Below are 24485 nucleotides of genomic sequence, written 5' to 3'. Positions count from 1 at the left end.
ACTACAAACTTTCCAAAAAGCCAAGTTTTCACTTGATACCTTAAGCACTCCCTAGTCAAGATAAAGGCCCAAGCCCCACAGTAAAGTTCCAAGGGCCCTTCATTCTGGCCCATGCCCCTTCTGTTTCATGTCTTGCCACATCTACACACAAACCCTGCCAGCAGTCACATGGAACATTGATCCAGATCCTTGAAGGCACCATGACGTTGGCTCTGCTTGCTTTCAGGTAAGGGACTTCATATTTCTTCCTTCTGCCTGGAGCAGGCTTGTTCTCATTCTCCACGACCATCTGTTTACCTGACCATGTGCCTCATGCCAGTCTGCAAGCTTTGCAAGTATGGGTCACTATTTGTGCACAGTGCGGGACACAGAGTAAGCACTCAAAATATGAGTGCTGTCACCTCATCAAAGAAACCCTGATGCACTGCATTCCAGCCCAGATTCACAGGAATATCAGCCTTTCCTTCCCCTGAAACCGTCAGCCTCTGAAAGCCATGCCACATAGGAGTAAACACACATGAGAGCCTCCCAGCAGGACATTCTGGTGAATCAAGGCAGGTGGTACGTCTTTGACTATGAGTAAAGAGCATGTGAGAAGTCACAGACACTGAGGACATGTGCTTCTGGGACAAAACAAAGGAGACTAGGGCATTTAACTAAGGCCCTATAGCAAGTCTGCAGCATGATTAAAAGAAAAAGAATTTCACTCATTCTAGGAGAACCATCCTACTTCACATGGCCGCTGCAACCCACCTATGAAGACACTGTTACAAAAGTAGGGAAGGGGTGTCTTAGTTTTGGGTCTTTGAATCAAAGGTCTTTTCTAACAAAAAGAACTGCACATTCTACCCTATAAAAAACTATAAATGTCAACTGGAAATTTTTTAAGTTAAAATAAATTAAAAATAAATAGCATTAGGAATCGGTTCATAAAAAGTACAGTAAATCCCCAACTTATGAACATTTGAGTCGTGAACTTTGACAGGTGTACTGTGTGAAACTCACTTTGTGGGCTTACAAATGAATCTGACTTGCAAATAATTCTCCTGGAAAAGAACTTGTTCATAAATCAGGAACTTACTGTATGTCATAGTAAACCCTACAGTTATGTTTATTGATATGAAATACTATTTCTGGTATCAAGGATTATTTTTTAAATATTAAATATTTTATTCTGTGTGTCTTAAACTATTCATTTTGCTGTTGATGTCTCAGATAATATATAAACGAGCATAGCTTTGGTCTAATAAACTTTTATTTACAAAACAAGTGTCAGACTAGGCACAGCCCCCAGGAATTAGCTGCCAACCTCTGGTCTCAAACTTTTGATTTCACATAAGCATGCATTTCTTAATGGGAACATAAAAAATGAAAGCAACAGACAATTTGGCACAGTAGATATGGCACTGAAATTAGAAAAGTTATTTTGATTTGTTTATTTAAAACCATTTTAAATATATTCCTTAAAAATTAAAAGATACCCCTTCTTGAGAATCTTACAAACTCATTAGAGAATAAAAGTATCCTGACCAATTAAACAACAGTAACATAATGCATGTATTTGATCAAACAGCGCAGGTCACCTCTGAGAGCTGGCACACTGCAGCACCAGAACAAAGAGCGTGCCTGGCCTGCAACAGCCCCAAATACGACGTGAGAAGTTCTTCAGAAAAGACACATGCTCAGTTTACCTGTGATTTGCCAGACTTATCTGACCAGACACTTACTAATATTTTGTGACTACAGTCAGAAAAAGCTTTCTTCTTTTTTTTTTTTTTTTTTTTTTTTTTTTTTTGTTTTTTAAACTTTTTATCAGTACCAGGGATCGAACTCACGACCGCCTGTTTGCAAGGCAGGTGCTTATGCCGCTGAGCTAAATCCTCAGCCCCCGAAAAAGCTTTCTTTTAAATGCCAGTCTGGAATGGGAAGAGGTAAACGACCAACAGACCAGATTTTATCAGTGAGAGACAGGAAAAGCTCAGCAGCAGCAAGGCCTGGGGGCTCAGAAGCTGAGATACTGAAGGAGGTGTTGGATAGAATCAGCAGAGCCCTTGCAGTCTGGCATGATGGTACATACACACCCGGGATCCCAGTCTTATAGCTGACACAGCTAATGCACGATGATCAGCCTGTATTACACAGTGAGATCAAGGCCAGTCCAAATTTCACAGTGAAGACCCTATCTCAAAAAAACATAACAAAAAACAACAAAAATCAGCAGAGTCCTCCATTGGTACACTGCGGGCAGAAAAGGAAAAGACGCCAAGGGTAAGCCCCAAACACTAATCTCACTTAGACTCAAACTGCTTTGTGTCCATCATCACAACAGCACTTCAAAGGCAGAGGGTCACTGTCAGGGTAACTCAAAAAGGTGCAACACAGTAATTCCAAACTGTACGATTTCTAGGAGGACTTCTAATTCATGAAAAATATAGTGACAGGGGTAATGAGAAAGTGTTTATATGCTGGTATGTTTTCTTGTCTGTAACCTGGGTCCAGGCAGGGACACAGATGAAATGAGATTGGCCATATACTGACATATAATGAAACTAGGTGTTGGCTACCAGTGTACTTACTATATTCTTCTCTAGTTCAAAGTATCTTTGATAAAATGTTTTTGAAATCAAATTAAAACCTAGTTCACACTAAGGTAACAGCCACTTTATGCTAAGAAAGAGTAGTACCTTCCTCCAACATGTGAAGTATAAATTAATTCTGGATTGCACATTTAAAGAAGAAATGCACTGGATGATGAAAGATGTCATGCGTTCTATGAATTCTCTAAAATGAGGAGTAGCTAAAACATTGGCTTAAATCAGAAAAGGTCAAGAGACAGATCAGTGACTATAAATAGCTAAACAACTGAACTGGATAACAACAGTCCCTATCTTGTGGGGCTACTGAGAGGATTACATAAAATACTTTAGTTATAAGTGCTTATTTGCAAAGTGCCCAATACAGAAGTCTATCCACCAAGTGTTGGCATTACTGTCATGAGTCACTACACATGAACAGGACAAAGGACAGATGAGTAGAAATGGAAAAACAAAGCTTTTAATCAAATAGACACTATTAAAGAGTCATCCAGTCATGAGAAGACTACTAGCCCAGGTTCTGAGCTCCACACCTCCATATATATTTCTAAATCAGAGGGTACAGGACCACAAACCAGGAAAGCCAGAGTCTTTTTCTAAGAGACAAGACTTTTCGGCACCTTTCCCCAATGCTAAACTTGACTTGGTGTTCTTAAACTAATGCTAACGTTCCTAACCAAAAAGCTGACAATCCTCTACTTTAGGTTTTTCAAGAATGAGTCACCACAGATCTGGATTATTTCGTATTACTTTCACTGAAGTTGTTACAAAGGGAAAAGGCTCATTGATTAACTATTACCAACTATCTACTACTAATAATTTTATAATTTCAGTAGCTTTTTTAAGTCTAGTTAAAAGAATGAGGGTCTCAGAGTCAGAAGGTACAAGCAGTTATTTTACTTTTTAAAAAGTATTACTGATATTAAACATTGATTATTTCTTACACAATAAACCATAGCAAAAAAAATAAACCATTGCAATTACACCTTCTTTATCCTTTGAATTATTTTTGTAACACACAGATTGTCTTGGATATGGGTTCCTATTCATGGTGCTAGATTTGCCAACAGCAAAGCTGTAGAGCAAAAAGGAACCAGAGAAACACCATCTCTGGATCAGTTAGGAAACACGAACCTGTGCAATCTCTTCTGTTTTTCTTAATTTTTCCTCCCAGGTCACAGTCATTTCCTGGATCAGCTTCTCAGATTCTTCCAGTCGGTCTTTTAGCTCTGGAGATTTCATTGCCTATAAGCAAAATGTTTACTTCATGAAAGATCTGGGCAGTGCCCTAGAAAAGCAATCAGCTAACTCAAGGAGGACAAAGCTAGTCCTTGCCTCTGCTCAGGGCTGTGACACACTTGAGATCTCCATTTGCCTGAAACGGTGAGCCAGCACTGACCCTGGTGCCTGGTTACTGTGAGGATCAAACCACTAGCTCACCCAAAGTACCTTCTGAAGGAAGACTTTGCTTCTCCCTTTCCTCTATCTTCCTGTAAAGATCTCCTTTTATTTAAGGAGGTAAGCACATAGAACTATTAGGGCTTGTCACTCTAAATTCAATACATTACATATCTAGGTTCATACACATGACTTACTTTAGTTGCTACTGATGACTTCAAGAATTCATTCAAGCACAAATGGAAAAAATGTGTACATGTTGAAACCTGGTGTTATTAATACAAAGACAGACACAAAATTCCCAAGGGCCATGAAAAATTGTAAAAGGACGCCTGTTTAAAAAAAAAAAAGCCAAACCCATGACCAACTATTTTGACTATGTATTTTACTGGTTTAGGATCAAAAAACTAGGTGCCAACGCCAAGAAGTCCTCACAGTGCTAAATGACTGTATGACAAAAACACCACAAGGGTCCTGATCTGACACTGGTGGAGCACTTGGTTGTAGGCTAGAACTGTGCAGGTTTTCAAATTCAGTAATGGAACATGAGCGTCACCCATTCTAGAATACCCAGAAGATAGATAAAACATTGCTACTACATTAAAGTACTTGGGTACTTCAATTATAGTGTATTGTCTACAAACAAAATTAGCCAATATAAAATGATTAGTATGAATAATTATTAATACGGTTAAAGTGAGCAAGACCCTTATTTTGGCTTTCAGCTAACAAATGAGAGAAAAAGTAACTACTGCCGGGGATTTAGCTCAGTGGCATAAGCACCTTCCTTGCAAGTGTGCGGTTGAGTTTGATCCCCGGTGCCAAAAAAAACCCCAAAAAAACCAGTAACTGCTGACTCCTCTTTCAATTTTTCTGTGCCCAATCTCATTTTCTGCACAAAACTTAAATGACATGCACTCTCTTCCCTGTACCTCTTTCTCTCCCTGTTCCAGTATTCCTTTTCTCACAGCTGCTGCCCAAATAGAAATGGAAAAGAACATTTCCTCAACTCCCTTTATCTCTTCTACAATCCCGTTTAATCTCACCAAATTTAACATTTTAAATATGACAACTTTCTTTTGCTTAACACTCAGCTCAGATTTTCTTCCCATGAGAAATTCAAAGATTCTTAGTAGTGTCTTTCTCACTTCAGGCCAAAGAGAAGGCAATTCAAGCCCTAGCTGGAGGAGGTTGTGCATGCCTCATACCTCTGCCTTGGTCAACTGCTCCCGGAGCTTTTCCACCTCCTCTCGGAGATCCCGGATGATGCGGGCATTGGGATCCTCGTTCACCACAGCATGGTTAACAATGTGCTTGGCTCGATCTGCGTACCGCAGAGTGGAGAGGGTCTCATCATAGTTATCAGCTGCTGGGCTCACTGTAGCCACCATGGCTGTTTTGCTGTTGCCCCCCAGACTGTCCTGCCAGGAGGAGAAAAAAGCGAGTAGGTAATAGTTTAAAGTCAGAAGATCTCACATGAGAAAGCTGAATCAGCAAGAGAAAAACTGCCAAAACCAAACACATATTTACTAGGCAAAGCTGGGGCTCACATGCAGGGACAAGGACCCCGGTCCTTGATGTTCTGGCTCTGAGTCTTCTCTGCCAAGCTACTTTTCAAAAAAGGGGACTCTTTTGTTTTTTTCAGAAAGGACTGGAAAGTCAAATGATTCATTTCACTTTAATAAAAATTAATTCTAACCTGGGTGCAATACAACCCTATAATCCTAGTCACTTGGGAGGCTGAGGCAGGAGAGCAGCAAGTTCAAAACTAACCTGAAAAATTTACCATGATCCTGTCTCAAATGAAAAAGCAAAAAAGAGCTGAGGGTGTAGCTCTACAGCACCTGCACAGCATGTTCAATCGCCAGTACTATCAAGACTGAATAATAATTAATTAGTTCTAAACCAACTTGTCTCATTTAACAGGCAGTTTGATACATTAGTGAGCAGACTACTCAGAATGAAAAGAACTTCTAAATGCCTATGACATCTCCCTTAGAGAAATTCAATGAGCAGTGTTATTTGACCTCTGAACCGAGATCCTCCCCATGCTGTGAACCTGATGGTACTGTCCCCTAAAAACCTTTCATGCTTTTAAGACACAGGTAGAATTATAGTCTCCCAAGACAAATGCCATGTTCAGAAACTGCATTTCTTCCCTTCAATAGCACTGCTAGTAATCTGGCAGAAACTACTAACCAAGGCTTCAGAACTACTCCAATGGTTCCTGCCCCTTTTTGGTACCAGGGACGGTTTCTTGGAAGACTTTTTTCCAGACCTGGGGCTGGGGAGAGAAGACCAAGATCCCTCGAGTATGTGGTTCAGGGGAGGGTTCAAGCGCCTATGAGACTCCAATGTCTCGCTGATTTGACCATGGGCAAAGCCCAGGCCATGATGCCAGTCATGCAAACACAGATGAAGCTTTGCTCCCTCACCTCCCCACCAGTCACTCGTCTCCTGCTGTCAGCCTGGTTCCCAGTAGGCCACAGATCTGCAGTGGTCTGTGGTCCAGGGGTTGGAGAGATCCCTCATCTATCTACACAATGGCTTTCACAATTCAAACAAAGCCACTAAGACAAAATACTCATTACTTGTCTTTATAGTACTGGAACTGGTAAGTCCAGATAAGTAAGCTTTGGAACTAGCTTCCAACAACAATAACAACACAACACTTTTACTTCAGAAGAAAAAAAAATTAAAATTGAGATAAGAGGCTGGAAATGCAGCTCATTGATAGAGCAAGCTTGCTGAATATGAGCGAGACCCCCAGATTCAACGAACACAAGGTGAGAACAAAGGGCGAGAGGAAGACAAGAGAGGGAGCAAGCAGGTCAAAGAAAGGGAAAAAGATACAACTTAGGAATTCAAAAGTGAACTTGGGCTATTAAGCCCACCCCACTGTCTACCCGACCACACAAGAGAGGCCTACTATGGCCTGTTTGAGGCAGGCAGCCCGTAACACAGCCCCCAGTCATCCCTGCCTCCTGCGACTTGCCAGCTGGTATTGTTCCCTTGCTGTGAGTGTAGCCAGCCTGTACTGACCATCCTGTAATGCAAGAATACAGTGCAGGTGATGGCATGTCCCTTGTGAGATGCCACTAAAATGAGATGATGGTTTCTGTCTCTGCTCTGAAGGAAACCAGATATCAGGAGTGAGGGTGACCCCTTGAGGACACACACAGGAATGGGTTTGGAAGCAGACATGACCTGCCCACAACTGTGTAAGCAAGCAGATGTCTCCTTCCCGGTCCAGGCCTGAGATGCCCACAGCCTATGCTGACTCCAAACAGCAGCCACCTGAGACCCCAGCCAGACCACTTAGTTCACAGCTGACTGAGGAACTGCAAGATGATAAACAACTGTCATTCCCCACAACTAAGTTTTCCAGTAATGTGTTGTAGAACAATAGAACTACTTACACACTAACATATTGCCCTAGGCTGACAAGAGTTATACAGAGATACAAAGTTAGGGACAGGGACAGGGACAGGGGTAGGTACAGAGACAGAGAGGAGGAAGAGAAGGAAAAGAAGGACAGATGGATGGACTCTTTTTAAGTGACAGAATGTCACTGAATAATATAGCCTAAGTTAAAGGAAAAAGTTAGGCATGATGGCATACACTTATAAACCCAGGAGGCTGAGGCAGAGGACTGCCACAAGTTGGGGGGCCAGTCTGGGCTACACCAGTAACTTCAAGGCTAGCTGCAAGAGTGAGTTTTTTTTTTTAAGATGAAGGAAAAAATGCCTGAGGCCAGTAATAGATAATTCACTACATTATTTAAAAAAAAAAAAAAAGCTATTCTACTTTTGGGAAACATTAACCTATAGAAAATTATTAGTTTTGAAGATATATAAAGTCATTCCAATTTCAATTTATATAAAATTGGCTATAGTGATCTGATTTATACAATCTTGGTGCACACAATTTACTTAGTTTTTAGGGGTTTTGTGAAATCAATCATTAGTATTCCATCTTGTCAATGAGAAAAGATTTGTTCTGAGAAATGATGTTAAATACTCTCCCTAAAAATTCAGAACTGGTAAACTAAATAATAATCTACTGCCCATCTGTATTCTGCTTGTAATTCATTAATATTTCCACTTCTCCACAAATAGCCACAATACACACATAGAAAGTTCAGACCTGAGGATTAAGTCAGATGATCCCCACACAATTCTAAATTAATTTGTCCTTGTGTCAGAAATTCTAGGTATTACTAGCAGTTCTACATAATCACACACAATGTCTGTTTACTCAACTATCTGAAATTGTGTTTTCCTGGAGGAAACAAAATTGTAGAAAATACTCTTCGAGGTATGCAAAGGCAGGAAATATAATAACTAATTTGGGCTTCAGAAAGTAAAAGCCACAATTGCTTGTGGTGTTCTTTCACTTCTAGACATTATCTCACAATCCTGATGCCCCAAATTTGGTAACTTCCAGAAAAATGTCATCCAGAGTCCCATATATATTAATGAGACTCACATGGGATGGAAAAAGATCACATGGATTAAATCTCGTATTCCAGTTCTGTTCCCCAGGTGCACCAATGCCTTCTGCGAACACCAGCCCACATGAACAGCAAAGAGGAACAGGTAAAGGAGAGTTCTAATAGCAACTACCAAGGAAAACAGTGTGTCTCACACTGCAGTTTATCCTGAGAAGAGGAAACCTGGCAAACAGCAAATGCTCAATATGTGAAAAGTTCATGTTCATGGAGCAACAATATGCTTATATTAAAAAAGGTCTTGTACTATTAGCACAAGTAAACAGCAACAAAAGAGCTGGCACTCATTCAAGGAGAAAGTATAAAGCTTCTTGTTTACTCTTTAATTGTCTAATTAGGCAAATCAGAGGAGCTTTGTTTCAATGTAGCATCTGCAAATTAAATGGACATTGGAAAGATTTAATTTGGGGAGAATTTTTTTAAGGCTGAATGAACTCTGAAGTCATCAAATTACTTCAATTCACAGATGAGAAATTGAGACCCAGGAAGATAGGTAGACTCATCAAAATCATAAAGCTGGTTTGGAGAACTAAAATTACTCATCACTCAACTCTTCCTGAAGGTTACCATCTAGCGGAAGAGGCAAGTGCTCTATGAAAAGAACTAAAATAGGACTAAATACAATATGACCAGGGAGAACAAAGACAGGTCAAAAGGCCGGCTCTGAGGTTAGAAAGGCTCCCAGAGAAGGTAGCCTTTAAGACCTCAGATGAGTAAGCACTATGCAGGGGAGGAGGAGACAGAGGGGGAATGCGCCTACCAGAAGGAGGAAGCCCTACAAGTCACTCCGCACTCCTCCCCCTAAGTTAGAATTTACAACACCAGGAAGCAAAAGAGGAACAACTAGCAGTAAGAAAGGGTTGGTATGAAGTGTACTGTAGGCCACATGTGGTTAAAGAATTTGGACTTGATTCCCAGGGCCTGGGGACAGTTACCACAGAGATTTAAGGGTAAGAAGATTAACTCAGAAAGAAGTTGCAAGTTAACTCCAGAGAATGAATTTGACTAAAGAAGCTGGAGGGCAATGTTGTCCTCTAGGCAAGAAATGAAAGTGGCTTCCATTAAGGTGATGGCAGTAAGAATGGACAAAGCAGGTTGACTGGAAAGGTACCCATTATCTGAGGTTTAGAAGGGTGCAAATATCAAGAGCAGGGCATAATTACTATGAAAATACAATACAAAAACTGTAAAAGAAATTGCAAGTTTTATAAAAGATGAGTGGGTTTGTAAGCACAATGGAAGTTACACTGAGGAGTATGAGAACTCCATTCGTGCTGCATGAGGATCAGGAGAGTTAGAGCAGCAGCTAGAGGAGAAAAAAGCAACGAGAACCTCAAAGCTCTGGAACCTTTTGTAGAAGTGTCCCTATTTATGCTCTTGATGCAAAAGTAAAACATGATCTTAAAAAGTTCACAGATGAACTGAAGCAAAAAACAACAGCCAAACAAACCCTTAATTTATTTTTTAAGCTGAGGCTTAACACATGAAAATTCCAGTAACCTAAATTATACAGGAAAAGTTAACTTGTAGAGGAAAAAAATAAAAACTGAGCTTTTTAGAAGATGTTTTTTGCTCCATTTTTAAAATATTACCAACAGTTTTTCTTCATTATTTCTTATCAAACACTGGTGCATCTTCTGATAGGTGGACAGTGAGTGAACTCACTCTGGAGTCTAGGCCTGACCCTGCCATCTGCAGATTCTGCAGCCTTTGCTCATCTGATGAATGGGAAAACTACCATTCACCTCCTGAGGAGTCAATGCCATGCCTCTAGACAGAAGCTCTTGGCAGGAGCCTGATTCTGCTCAAACTGGCTCTCCTAGCACCCAGCTGAGGGGGTGGCCATTCAATAACTACCTAGGCCATTAATGATTACCAACTAAACTAACAAAAGAGCCCCTATTGTTTTCAATAAACTGAAGTAGCAACAGTACAACAATATGGATAATGCATATTCTCTCTTTCAAACCAGGCAGACCAAAGGAATAGTCCTGTACGAGGAGGAAATGTGTCTGTGGAGAAGAAGAAGTATCAAGATTTCTTTTGGAAAAAGTGAGATGATGAGGCGAATGCCTAACACAATCCTTGGGAATAAAATGATTGTAATATACACTCACAAATGCTTCTTAATGATCACAGATAATTTATCCTTTTATTATAAATTTCTAATTTTATTGCAGGGTCCTGGACCCTGAGCCACGGAGACTAAGGAGTGGCTGCATGTCCTTCCACTCTCCTCAGAAGCACTTCATGTGGGGGCGACTTTCTCATTTCTACCTCTAGTGCATGCATATTAGTGAATTAATTGGTGAGTGTGTACCTACTTCATATCCAGCAACACCTCTAAGAAAGAGAAAGCCAATTAAATGATCACGAGTGAAGTTAAACAGAAGAGAAGGATCAAACTATGAAAGGACCTATGAGATGGAGAGCTCGGCAGAGTGTACCAGGCAGCACCCACTCCCCTTCTGTGGCTCGCTCAGCTGTCACATGAGCCCTTGTTCCTCTTCCTCCCCACAAATCTTGAGAAGCAACTGTGTGACTCAGCTGTGCCAAGCAGCCCACTCACATGCAGGCTCCAGGGGATGTGATGATTATACCAGGAAGAAAACTTGCACACTCAGTCCTTGAAAATTGTGTAACAGCTAATCATTATAAACTTGAACACTGATGGAGGAAGTTATAACCAGAAAAGATTAATTAACAGTTTATTATTTATTCTTCTGTTTTGCCAACTACCAAAGGTATGTCAGAAAAGGAAGGAAAAAACTTACTTTGAGCAGCCATGTGAGAACTGAGTCACGGTATGGAACAAATTTATTTTTGTTTTTGCCAGCACCCTGATCTGCTAAGGCTGAGATAACCAGACCAAGGGTTGTGAGGGACCTGCATGGTGCAACAAACCAGAATATTAAAAAACTGGAGCATACAGAATGTCACATTTTAGCACAAAGATGGAATGCCCTTGGATGTTCACACGAACAGCACTGTGGTCAGCAATTTGCTGCTCAGTTTGAAAACACAAACTCTATAAAGACCTGCTATTCTTCTAACACTGAGCCAAAGCAATAAAAATGCTTAACCAGTTTCTTTCATATTTGTAGATAAAAATGTGAGTTATAAAACTTAAGTCCATATATCAAAACAAACACCGTATCTTCAAGAAAGAAGCCACAGACAATATAATAATAAAAACCCAGGGTAAGTGAAATTTACATCTGTGTGATTCAATGACAGCACAGCACCTGGATGAGGTGTCTGTAATCTCTAGTTGGCCACTAATGAATCAGTACACATCCTTATAGGACCCTGTGTACAGATAGGCTTCAGGCCACAGGATGGTTCTAGTTTAGCTTGAGAGACAAAATATAACCACATGAAGGACCTGATGACCAAAATATTACTTCACAAAATCCTTGCTTTTTGGACAAACACAACAGTAGTTATGAAAGGGCCAGCCCAATGTGGTTAGTACAGTGTCTGTTTAGACAGCAACAGGGGTCACAGTCACCACCTGGCCTCTCAGACCAACTGATGTCCTTTTCTATACCTTGGACCAATGGTTGTACCCTGGAGGGGGGCAGCCCCCAGAGGAAACTGCAAATCTCTCTGGTGGTCACAGCCAGGGTGGGGAGAGTACTAATGCCATCTAGTGGGCAGATGTCAGGGACACTGTGAACACCCTACAATGAGCAGCACACTGCACCCCAGGAGGAAGTATCCACCAACCCAAAGGTCAATAGGGCCACTATTGAGGACCTGACTTGACTGAGGCTGTGAGCCTCCACCCCATCACAACACTGTGAAGAGCTAAGGAGAGCCAGGCCAATGGAACATGCAAGGCGAATCCAAACTACAGCACAGCTTTAATCAGTCCAGAGTCACCTTATGTTAATAACCCCCAATGCTCCCCTCCATGGCCCCCCATTAGGTCAACAAAGCAGGGGCTAAGCTCCAGGAAACTTACTTGTTAATGTTGCTGCCCTCCTTCAGCCTGTCGCCAGCAGCTCCAGTTTTTGTTGCTCGTTCACTGCCAGCTAAATCTACCAAGCTCAGCTTGCCCACTTTTTCCCCAGATGTCTGTGAAGCAAACATATACTAATAAGACAACGCAAAAAATGCAGAGGGCAGGCTGTCGTGAATGCACGGCTTCATTATCTAAGTCCTTTATTAATTTGCTATTACAAAATTATTTTGTGCTGCTATAGAACACTATAAGAAAACTGTACGATCTAGCAGTGATACCACAGATTTCTACTAATCCAGACAGTGTGACAGTTATTTCAGAAAAACAGTACCCTCAAAATAAAGACATTTGGAAGGAAGCCCAATGCAAATTTTCAGAGAAGAGCCAGACATGGCAGCATACACCTGTAACTCCAGCTGCTTAGGAAGTTGAGGCAGGAAGATCACAAGTTCCAGGCCAATTTGAGCAACTCAGAGAGATCCTGTCTCAAAATAATGTAATAAAAGGGAATAGGGATGTAGCTCAGTATTTCCTGGGTTCAATAGCCAGTAATGCAAAGAAAAAAATGTCTACCAAAGTATTTATATGAATTTTAATATGATTTGAAACTATGTTTAAATTTTTGTATTTATCAGTATTTTTTTTTTTTTTTTTTTTTTTGAGACAGGGTCTCACTAGGTAGTTTACACTGGTCTTGAACTATATAGCCCAGATGGCTTTGAATTTGCAGTGATCTTCCTGCCTCTGCCTCCCAAGTGCTGGGATTGGAGGTGTGCACCATCTTTACCAGTAATTCTGAAGCAAAATACTAATATTCTTACTGATGTAAAAACAATAGGGGCTGGGGTTTTAACTCAGTGGCATAAGCACCTGCCTTGCAAGTGCGAGGTCATGAGTTTGATCCCTGGTACCAACAAAAAAAAAAGAGAACGCCAATGACAAAATTTATACATTGGATCATTTCCTAAACTTTCCTTTAAAATATACATTTATATTTATCTCCATAAAGTGAACACATTGATGAAAAAGATACTCAACTTCCCAAATAAAAAGTAATCTCAGCTAAAAAAGAAATGTCCTCAGTATGTTTTTTGTCTTATTCTGAAAAGGAAACAGAAAACAAAGAACTTTTTGTTGTTACACTAATCTTACTGTGATGGGTAAAAAAAGAGAAAAATATGCTTTCTGCAAATGAAAATCTTGCCAAAATACAGCACTCTGCCAGTGTGATTATTTCAGCTTCTGGTATTTGAAACTGATGTATTAAGGAATAGGCATCCTAACAAAATATGTAAAATTTCCCACAAAGAGAGAAAACAGAAATGTACAGGTCCCCAAAGAAGTCTTCAATGTAGCACAGGCATTTACATCTCTGACTCAGTTTCAGTTTGTTCTTCACCAGGTTCCAAACCAAACACTCAAAAGAATTTTCTACCAAATCCAGTAACTTTACAGTATAATTTCCTCAGTGCAAGTTATTCTTTCCAATCCTGACTGTTTAGCAGAAGCAGCTCTGCTAAATCAGCCGGAGCATTATTGTGCACACAGCCAGCCAGCAGAGTCAGAGCCCAAGCTGCCGAGCTGGGACTGCAGGTCGTCAGCTGCATGGCTTCGCTTCCTTCTTCTTTCACTTCCAGAAGGTGGGAACGAAAGCCCACGTCTCTACAGCACCTCCACATAGGCAGAGACTGGGAAGGGCACAAGTTCTGTCCACCAGATCCTCTTGCTGAAGACCTGGACAACCGAGGTGAAGTGGCCCTTTTTTGGCTGTCTGCACTGGTAAGCAGGATCACAGCAAGATGAAGTTGGAGTTTCCCAGCACATGCTCCAATCTCTAGGGTGCTAAGACCCTGTCTTATTGACAGGGGCAACTTTACTCCTGCTTCCTGATCATCGTAGCTATGGAGTGCACCTCAAACGCACAGCTCTAGGATGTCCTCAAAGCTCACATCATCCTAGGGACCAAATCTGTGTGGTTCTGGGAATCATTCCTAGAGACATTTGTCTAGGACCCACTCCTCATCAGGTGTTCTGACAACTCTCTAGTCACCTCCTTTGAATCCCTTTCTGAGCACTAAAGTGGCTACTGCTTCTTGTCTAAAGGCCCAATTGATAGGTAAGTCTGCCTATAATGTGAATTCATCTAATATCTCAAGAGAACAGCATAAACCATGAACACTTCAGAAACTAAAAGAGATCAATGTACATGAACACCTACCCCAGACTCCACGTCATACAGTGTGTGTGTCAGGGTGATTTTGAAGACCGCATGGGATCGGCTACTCTCTTCATTCATGTTGGTTGCAGCAACTGTCCTAGATTTGTTACCCTCAGACATCAAAGACTCAATATCCTAAGTGGAAATAAGTCACAGATGCACAGTTCATTATCTGTGTAATAAACATTAAAACTCAGCAGTACTGTGAAATGCATCACAAATTTTACTAGTCAACAATATTTGCAGTTTACACTTTATTTTTAAATGAACGTTAAGCCCCACAGAATAAAAGAGCTAACAGTATCTCTAAAACTAAACTCAAGTAATATTTTCTGTATGTACAGAAGAAAGAGGCAGCTTTGACTCAGGAAAGGTTAGAAGCTATATTACTGAGTCATACACGATGGACAGATATTCCATCTCAACACTCAGAAATTTGAAAAAAAGTCTCTTTAATTATAAAGACACTACAGGTTTACTGTTAAAAACAAATCAAATTATAAAAATAAGAAAAAGCAAATAAAAATAACTTGTAATCCCTACCCAAGTATATTACTACCTGTCATTGTAGCTTAGCAGATCTATACTTAAAAATAAAAACATCAAGAGACTAATTTTGCTACTTGTTGACATTACTGTTAAATAAAAGAGACAGCATTACATAACAAATCACGGAATTTTCATTTTAAAAATGTTATAAGCTCTAAAATTGGTTATTTAATCAATATAATTTTAGTTTTATTACTAACAGTAGAAAGCTACAGCATCATCTGTCTGGGCTGTGGGTGTAGCTCAATGATACAGTGCTTGCTTAGCATGTGCAAGGCCCTGGGTTAAATCCCCAGCACCACAAAAATAAACAAGTAAATAAAATAACCAACCATATAAGCATTTTCAGGAGAAACAAGAAAAATGGTTATGTGTGAAATGGATTTGTTGATCCCTACTATGATCCAGTCTTTTCTTTCCTGTAACAGAATCCTGTCTTTGACTAAGCATCCTGTGGCAGAGATAAGACACTGCGCCTCCCAGATTCCCTTGCAGCACAGGCCTGGCCACAGGACTAAATTTTAGCACTGGTACAATACAGATTCCTGAAAGTGAGTAGGCTTGCGATCACAGATTCACTGTAAGAGGCATCCTGAGGTACGGGAACACTGTCATTACCATCTTCTCTGCAGAGCGGGAAAGGAACCCCAGCTTACAGCCACCATGCCAGTCCTAGAGCAGTTTCCTCTAGATAGCTTCCATGAAAATCTTTGTTTAATTCACCATTCTTTCATTAATTCACTCAAATGTATATGGAGAGCATGTACCATATTCCAGGTACTTTCTAGACACTTGAAGATACACTTAATCTTAGTATATTTTTATGTTATGTGCAGCTGACCATAATCCTAAAATGATATACATATGTGAAAAATTTTGAACATCACAAAATTCGAAGTGAAAAACAATAGTGTTTAAGGAAAATTCAACATGATAAATAAAAGGCCTCAAAAATTAACTGAAAAAAAAAAAAGAAAAATGTTACAAAGAATTAAAACTGAAAAGCAACAAGAGGTAAAGTCTATGATTTTCTACATCTATCCCATATATATATATATATAGTGATGCTATTATTGTAATTTTTTTTTAAAAAAATCCAACAGAAAACTGCACAAAAGTTAGTTCACAGAAAGCACATTGTTACCTTGTAACTTGTGACAGCCAGTTTAGAAAGTCCATCCACATAGGGTCCCAATACACTGTGCTCTCTGACTTTCAACGTTTGGCGGCTTCTGTTCATGAGAAACAAAGAAATATTTGTTAACAACGATCTGTTTTCAAAGGACTCAACTGTGCTTCATGGAAAGATATATATTTAATTCAAGAAAGACCCAAATAAATAAAACCAACTGACTTGATCCCTGAAGAATTTAAACTAAACTTTCAAAACTTCACTGGAAAGAAAAACTCTCTAATGTGCTAAAATATCATGTCACTCAAAAGGGTAAACTGTGGGATGCCTATTTACTACCACAAAGAATGCAGAGTCAAATAAATATGAACAATCTACTTGTCAAATCATAGAATGTGGCACAAAGATGGAAATTCAGTAAACGTTAACTGTGCAAGAAAGGAAAATTACAGACCCAGCTCAATCACAAAGACAAAGAAGCAAATACAGCAAAATGAATCTAATGGTTTTAAAACATAATACTGGGTTTATCCTTCTGTTACAAAGTTGTTTTAACATAGGGGAGGAAAATCCACAGACTTTACCACACTAGTGGAGTACAAGTAGAGAATAAAGTATGACCCTTTCAGTTAATGCATGAAAAAAGATTTAATAAAATGAAAATTAAATCTATTCTCTCATAACTTTTTTAAAAAATGAACCTCTTAGAAAAAAGGAACCTAGAAACCCAGTGAAGAGTATTTGCCAAAAACCTAGATTATATGGCACACTTAATGTATAAGTATGGCACACGTAATGTATAATTAATAAAAAATATTAAGTATTTGTTGATATGTTTGCTGAACGGTACAAAGTTTCAAAGATACAATCTGGTAAGTGTGTAAGCAAAAGATGTATTAATTAGTTTACATCCCACAATGACATGTGTATCAGAACACTACACTGTGCTTCACAGACATGTAATTTTTTCCAATTGAAAATAAAACTTTTAAAAAGGAATAATTGGGGATGGTGAGATTTCAGGTGATTCCTACTTTATGATCTTTTGTACCATGAATGTATTCATTTTGACTACAAAATACTGCCTTTTAAAAATAAGTAATGAATCAAAATGCTTGAAGTTCTGTGGTGATTCTTTGATGTCTGAGAAATCAAGTCTACATTCCTGGGCTCAATATATAAGCTCCTTTACAATCTGCTCCTTCTCTTACAAATTCTCCTCATCTTTATGCTATTTGTTTACATATATTCATTCTTTAGTGGACTTTGGGCTCCAGAAGAAGAAGAATAACATCTTCCTAGTTTGAAGGCCCATGACGCCCAGCACAAGGAATAAATCAACTTAGCTTAAAACAGTGAAAATAAGAAGAGGTGGTACTGAGGACTCCAATGCGTCGTACACATGATTTGGAAACAGAGTGCTGGTAACAAAGACAGACAGGAGGAGAAAGGGAGGAAAGATCTGAAGAATATATACCATGAACAACCAGCACAGAAACTGTTACACATGATAAAGAAAATACGAAGAGAAGCTGACATGACATAATGAATAATTATAGACTAACTCTTCACGTAGGCACCACAGTTAAGGAAGGAGGAAATGACTCAAATGTAAAATGTTATTATCTTCTAGTATGATGACTATAACTTAATTTTCCTAAGGATTTGGACTTTCCTAGTGCCCTGAAACCAGCTAATAATGTAACTTATTAGTAGACTAGTATAGATAAAGTCAGATATGACTGCAGACAAAGTAAATATAGAACAAAATGATTTAATTCTCACTTCTCACTGCAGGATATATTCTATTAGTAAGTTGTGTCCTTTCAACCTTTTCCTTTTCCTAAAGATAATGTATAATATAGTATGTCTTGAGAAAAGAAACCTAATTACATTACTACACATAACAGAAGCTTAGTTAGTAAAACAAGTACATAAAAAAAAGTTCTCTTCATGTTTGGTTGAAATGAGAACATCTTTAGAGCTTTTACTTTTTAATCCATTTACTTTGACTTCAGAAACACTAACAAAGAAAAGAAATGGAGAGGAGAGAGAGAGGGAGAAGGAGAGGAAAAGGAAGAGAGAAAGGGGAAGGGGAGAGGGGGAAGGGAAGTTAAAGAAAAAAGAAAAATGTAGAGCAGAGCCCAGAGAAACTTTTGAGAAGACAGAATAGCAGCCACCACACAGAGAGCGCTGACTGCGTGCCAAGAGGTGGCCTGAGACCAATCTATCATTGCTCTCCTCTGGGATACTGGATGACGGCATCATTTCCCAGATCAACCAGGCCACAAAAGTGAAAGGCACCTGCTCCATGGGTAACAAGGAGAGGACCAGAGCTACGTGAATCTAAAGTCCATGCTGATAAGACCTAAGCCACACACAGGAAGCACAGGAAATCACTACAGACTATGAACAAGTCTGACTAGCTCAAGTTATTCCACGCAGCACTGTGGAATGCAAACCCAAGAATGAGTGGCATGAAGACACACTGCTGAAAAGTCTGGGAAGGGTGTATCTGAGCTGATCTCAGAGGAAGTAACGATCTCACAGACTGAAGGTGCAGAAAGAACAGTCAACGCAGAGGACAGCACATACAGAACACTGCGGAGAGGCACCTGGTCCAGGACTTCCCACCTCTGGCTGCCTCCTGATCTGTCTCATTCTGGCCACACCACCCTCAACCACACTAAACAGCTGGGTATCCTCAAACAGGCATTCTCTTAACACTTGCATGACTGGCTGTCACCTAATTTTTAACTGGACAAATCATACTCAGTGGGAAAATCCAGCATGTATGCATATAGAATCATTCCTTCACTCTGGGCAAAAGCAAGACAAACTGCACTGTGCTATAACTTGCTCTGTCTACACTGTGAGTTCTTCCTCTCGCTCTCATGGTATGTCAGATGAAGTCTGTACAGAAACACAAAGTGCCAACTCAGTCTCCAAGGAAGTCCTGCAGATCACTGTCTTTGTCAAAGAAAGCAGATAGTGGTGAGGAACAGCACTTGTTTTTTCTTGACTGAGCATCACTAAGAGTCACTGCCACAGCAGAGTGGCAGTGTCCAGGGCACCCTGAAACTGTATCTAAGCTGTTCACATTTTCAAACAGTCTTAAAATGAAAAGCCACTCACATGTTCTCCTAAAAAAAAAAAAGAGGAAGCTGGGGGCTGTGGTCATCATCTCTGACTCTTTCTTTCTCTGCTATAGCACTTCTGTAAAACCTGAACTTGAGGACTCTGTAATGAACAGATTGCCTCAGATACCTCCTGCTGTCCTCATTAAGTTCAGCTATGCTACAGGCTCAAAGCAGCACTTCTGTCAATACTTTGAGCCACCCCTCCTTCAATGTCAATGTTAAGAAATCATAGGCAAAAAAATTGTTTTCTGGGAAGCTTGAAAATTAACTATCCTAAAGATCAGGTTTCCTATCTCTGATTATGCCTCTCATGCAATTCACATCCTGCAACCCAACTGCTGAATTTCACCTGAAGTTAATTGGTAAAAAGAAATAAAAATTGTTTAAATTAGTACCAGTTATGCTGATGCTAAATGACTCCTCTTCAGTACCTATTTTTATCTTTGGCTTTGGGCAAATCTCAGAAGGGCAGTACAATACAAGTACATGCCTGCTCACTCACTCTTCCCTGCCTCTCTTGTAAGTTCAAAAGCCCAGAACTGGCTGCAGAAGGCTACTCCATGTAACCAACAATAAATCACACAGACCACAACTAAATGGTTCTCTACTGAATTCAATGCCAAAACTGCACTTATGCCAATTAATCACATCTGTGCTAGCCCAGAAAGCTAGAACAGTAAAACTTCAGTCTTTTTACCCTTTGGGATCAAGAAGGTCTCGAACTTTTTCATTATAAATTTCCATGTAGGACACTTCTACTTTAAAACTCTGTTCTTCATTTTCCTCTTTCTGGGTTCGTTCAAAGAGTCCACTGCACAGTCTTGGGATTAATCCAGGTTGGTCAGCTGTTCCCATCATAGTATAAGATTTTCCAGACCCTAAAAATTGGAAATCAGAGTTATTACTGTCACTTTGAGAAGTTTACATAACCTTTTTTCCATTGCTTAAATTGTTAGCACTTAACAAAAAGCCCAAAATACAGTAAGAAATGTTCCAAATAGCAAAAAACACAGAAGCGGGGCTGGGGATTTAGTTCAGCGGCATAAGCGCCTGCCTTGCAAGCAGGCAGTCATGAGTTCGATCCCTGGTACCAATAAAAACGAAAAAGACCAAAAAAACCACAAAAGCTTGCCTATTGCAAATGTGAAAGTCAAAAATAAACATATTTTAGAAAGAAAAATAAGCCTACTTTAATCATTTTATTTTTTAAAAAATCTAAACTAACTGAAATAGGTTTGAAAATATTTACTAAAATAAACTGGGAAGATTCATATGATTAATATTATGTCTGTTCCCAACCACTAATCATAGCACAAAATATATAGGCTCTCCCTATGAGCCCTACAGCAAATAAATTTACTACCATCTTGGAATAGTGTGTGTACCATGTATCATCTTTTTGTAATATAAATTATTTTCCCATTATAATAGAAATATAATGAAAGAAAATTCAAGAAAACAGGGAAAAATAAATTACTATAGTCCTATCATCTAAAACAAGTAATTTTTGACACTGAAGTATAATCTTTTCCTTTTTAGTGGCAATGATTTTGCAAATATGCTCTTAAACCATTCAAATGGCTGCTTTTGTTGTCTGATACTTCATCAGTATATCAGTGTTAATGTACCACTTCCAATATCCCAGGCAGAAAAGTGAGCATACGATAATTCGTCATGATCATACTGTGATGAGGCCTATCATCCTCATCTTTTTTTTTTTTTCTTTTTCCTTTTTATCGGTACCAGGGATGGAACTCACGACTGCCTGCTTGCAAGGCAGGCACTTACGCCGCTGAGCTAAATCTCCAGCCCCCTATCATCCTCATCTTAAAGAGGAGGAAGCTGAGGGCAGAGAGCTCCAGGTGGCAAGTTGCAGGGGCAGCAGTGGAGCTGGCATGGCCTGGCTTGAGGTTTCTGTTCTCTTAATCACTATGTATAATGCTTCTTGAAACCATCATAAGCATTGTGGTCAAGAGTGGTTTAGAGTTGAACAGCTATATGATACACTCTTATAAAAGTAACTAGTTCAATTTAGATTTTCTTTCTTTAAATCACATAACTGCAGCAGCCAAAAGGTTCCTTATCAATCACAAGCAATAAGCTACTACTAAGTGTATTCTTTTTGGCATTTCTTCTGTGAGGCTCCTTAGAGACTATGACATACAGGCATAGTTACCAATACATTCAACAGTCATAGCTCTGTAATATAGTAAAAAAAATACAACACACAATCAGTGCCTTGTGAGAAAATCAGTAAAGAAAGAGGACCTTAATCCTGATTTTATTACACTTACTTTAAAAAACCGTTTATAGCCTACTTTCATCATCTGTAGTAATTCTTGAAAAGGAAGATAACAAATGAACCAGCAATAGGTTACTCAGTAAATGTGGTTCTATTTTCTCTTTCATTGAAAGGTATTTGATTTTGTACATCCACAGTATTTAACATTACCTGTCTGTCCGTAAGCAAAGATACATGCATTGTAGCCATCAAAAGCATTCTGAAGGATATTCTCACCAAGGCACTTGAAAACATCATCTTGACCTGAGGGAAAAAAGGATGTTTTAATTCAAAACGAAAAAAGACAAAAAACAAAAAGACCACATGTGAACAATTCAAGGAAGAAAAATCTCAGAATGTATAACCAGCTTATTTATCTCCAAACACATTTTTAAATGACAAAATACTTATGTGTTCTTCAGATTATTTTTATTTAGACATGAAGAGAAAATCCCACATGTCCCTTATAATGCATAGCTCGCAAAATGCAGAGAGCTAGGAGCTGCTTATTATATAGTCAATGATTATAAATATCAGAAACATATATATGAGACCTAAGTGTACCTGAATTTAACTATATACCACTCATTCAATGCTTTTATCTAATGGATTGATGAGTTTAAAAAAAGTCATATACAACAATATTCTCTCCCCTTTTCCTAGATGATAATTTCCAGATACAAAATCTACAATTCAGAGGAGTTAGGACAAGGAGTAAGACCCATTTCTCTCAGCTTTCAATCATGGACATAGGTGGCAGAGTCAAGTTCCCTACCACAGGCCAAATGAGATTTGCTGATAATCAAAACAGGAAACTGACAAACCATCTACCTCACTGAGTCTCACACAGAACAGGGAACCTCTAGATGCTGTTATCTTCAAGTAAGGCATTCCACTTTGTCTCATTTTCTATTAATTTACCAGGTAATTTGCCCTTTTGAACTTGGAGTGATCCTTAAAGCCATCAATGAGTCAGCAAGACCAAATGTACTTTTATTTATTTTGGGGGTTTTTTGGTACTAGGAATCAAACTCATGACCTGGCATTTGCCAGGCAAGCGCTTACACCACTGAACTAAATCCCCAGCCCCAACCAAATGTACTTTTGAAACCGGTATATTATTAACTTTCTCATAATAGAGGTCAATAAAATATGATGGTCAATATCCAAAAGGGAGGCCAAGCATAGTGGTGCATGCCTGTAGTTCTAGCTACTTGGGAGGCTGAGGTGGGCAGAATCACTTGAGGCCAGGAGTTGAAACCCAGCCTAGGACAGACAGTGAAGCCTGGCCTCATCAACAAAAACAGAAGAAGAAGAAAAAGAAGAGGAGAGGAGAAGAAAAGGAGAAAAAAGAAAAAAAAAGGCAGAAGAAGGGAAGGAAAGGAGAAGATAAAAGGAAGTGCCTAGAAATAGGTGCCATGAGCAGTAAGAAAAAAAGAAAAGGCTGTCACAGTAGTCCTGACTCTGCGGGGAGATGGGGCTTGAGGTGGTTATAGTCCAGACCAAACTGTCTTCCAGAGCACAGACAACATCTGGAGGGAAGCTGGTCCAACCCACTCCATTAGCAAGAGAAAACAGGGGCTCTGCCAGGTGCAGCAGTTTCCTGAACTTCAAAGGTGTGCTGAGGAGCAAGGTCAGGCCATCTAGGATTCCTTTACTCCTGGCCACTGCACTCCTTTCCCTCCACCAGAAGCCTGCCCCCGCCCCCAATGGCCACCACGTTGCTAGCACCCCAGGGAACCTAAGGGCCTACTCCTGGTCCACGTGAGACCTGAGGCCATGTGCGTGAAACCAGCTCCACTGGGCACCATCGTCGGCACTCCATTTTATCACCTCATACCAAGATCTCTATGTAGGCTTCCTAAGTTACATGCAATGACACCCTAATAGCGTTTGGAGGCTACACTGCACCATCTTTTCTGTACCAGTGAAAGGACCCTGTGCTCTGTTACCTGCATACTTGTCTCGGACAGATTCATCCATGGACCAGAAACAGTGATCATAAGCAAACACCTGTTGAAAAGTGAACACAAGTGTGCATAACACTGACAGAACTGCTCCTAAGAGTGTAGTTAAAGCAACTTAGTATCAAACGACAGGTCTAGTTAAGTACCCTATGAGTGATACAGACTTCTATTTTACACAGACAACTGTAATGTTAAGTGGAAAAAGGAAGTTTATAAAACAAATTTGTAATATAATGGCTATTACACACAGTTACAAACACAAGGTTTATTTTACATAGTGATATCAGCAGTTCTATGCTCTTCTAAATTTTCTGTATTTTTACCCTTAGAATCAATGAAAATAAAAAATAATTGTACAATAAAATTTAAAGAGGCTGGGCCAGGTATATGGCTCGGTGGCATAGCACCTATCTGGCAAGTGTGACGTCCTAAGTTCAATTCTCAGTACCCAAAAAAAATTTTTGAAGAGGCTTATAACAGCATATAGAAAATAGTTATAAAATAGCAGATTTTTAAAATAAATTATAACACCATATGCAATACTGTATAGGATTTAAGAGTCTAGAAGACCTAGTGACAAGAAAATGATGTTAAAGACAAACTTATATACATCTGAAATATGACTGTATTTATACTGAAATCTCTATAAAAGATAATCTGACTAAAAAGTGTAAGAACCTATATTAAAAATGCTACTTAAAGCCAAGCGTGATGGTTCATGCCTGTAAT

At 39.5% G+C, this 24485-nt stretch overlaps 1 protein-coding gene across 4 annotated transcripts in view; it reads right to left on the bottom strand.

Annotated features, from left to right (window-relative positions):
• Kif13b (kinesin family member 13B) overlaps positions 1–24485 on the bottom strand; it is a 178981-nt gene that overhangs the window by 82762 nt on the left and 71734 nt on the right. For all 4 annotated transcript variants that reach the window (XM_063234516.1, XM_063234517.1, XM_063234519.1 and 1 more), the window contains exons 4-12: positions 23742–23802; positions 21961–22053; positions 20206–20386; positions 16381–16468; positions 14688–14822; positions 12470–12582; positions 11277–11388; positions 5201–5413; positions 3729–3839 (exon numbers count right to left, since the gene is read on the bottom strand). In XM_063234516.1, the coding sequence (XP_063090586.1) occupies positions 3729–3839; positions 5201–5413; positions 11277–11388; positions 12470–12582; positions 14688–14822; positions 16381–16468; positions 20206–20386; positions 21961–22053; positions 23742–23802 (1107 nt within the window). The remainder of the gene's footprint in view (positions 1–3728; positions 3840–5200; positions 5414–11276; positions 11389–12469; positions 12583–14687; positions 14823–16380; positions 16469–20205; positions 20387–21960; positions 22054–23741; positions 23803–24485) is intronic.

This window comes from Cavia porcellus, unplaced genomic scaffold (genome assembly GCF_034190915.1).
Source record: "Cavia porcellus strain 051 isolate PalLab524CR breed Dunkin Hartley unplaced genomic scaffold, mCavPor4.1 scaffold_24, whole genome shotgun sequence".
In the NCBI taxonomy this organism is placed as follows: Eukaryota; Metazoa; Chordata; class Mammalia; order Rodentia; family Caviidae; genus Cavia; species Cavia porcellus.
Note: the sequence above shows the minus strand (reverse complement) of the source record. Positions and strands in the feature narration are given on the sequence as shown.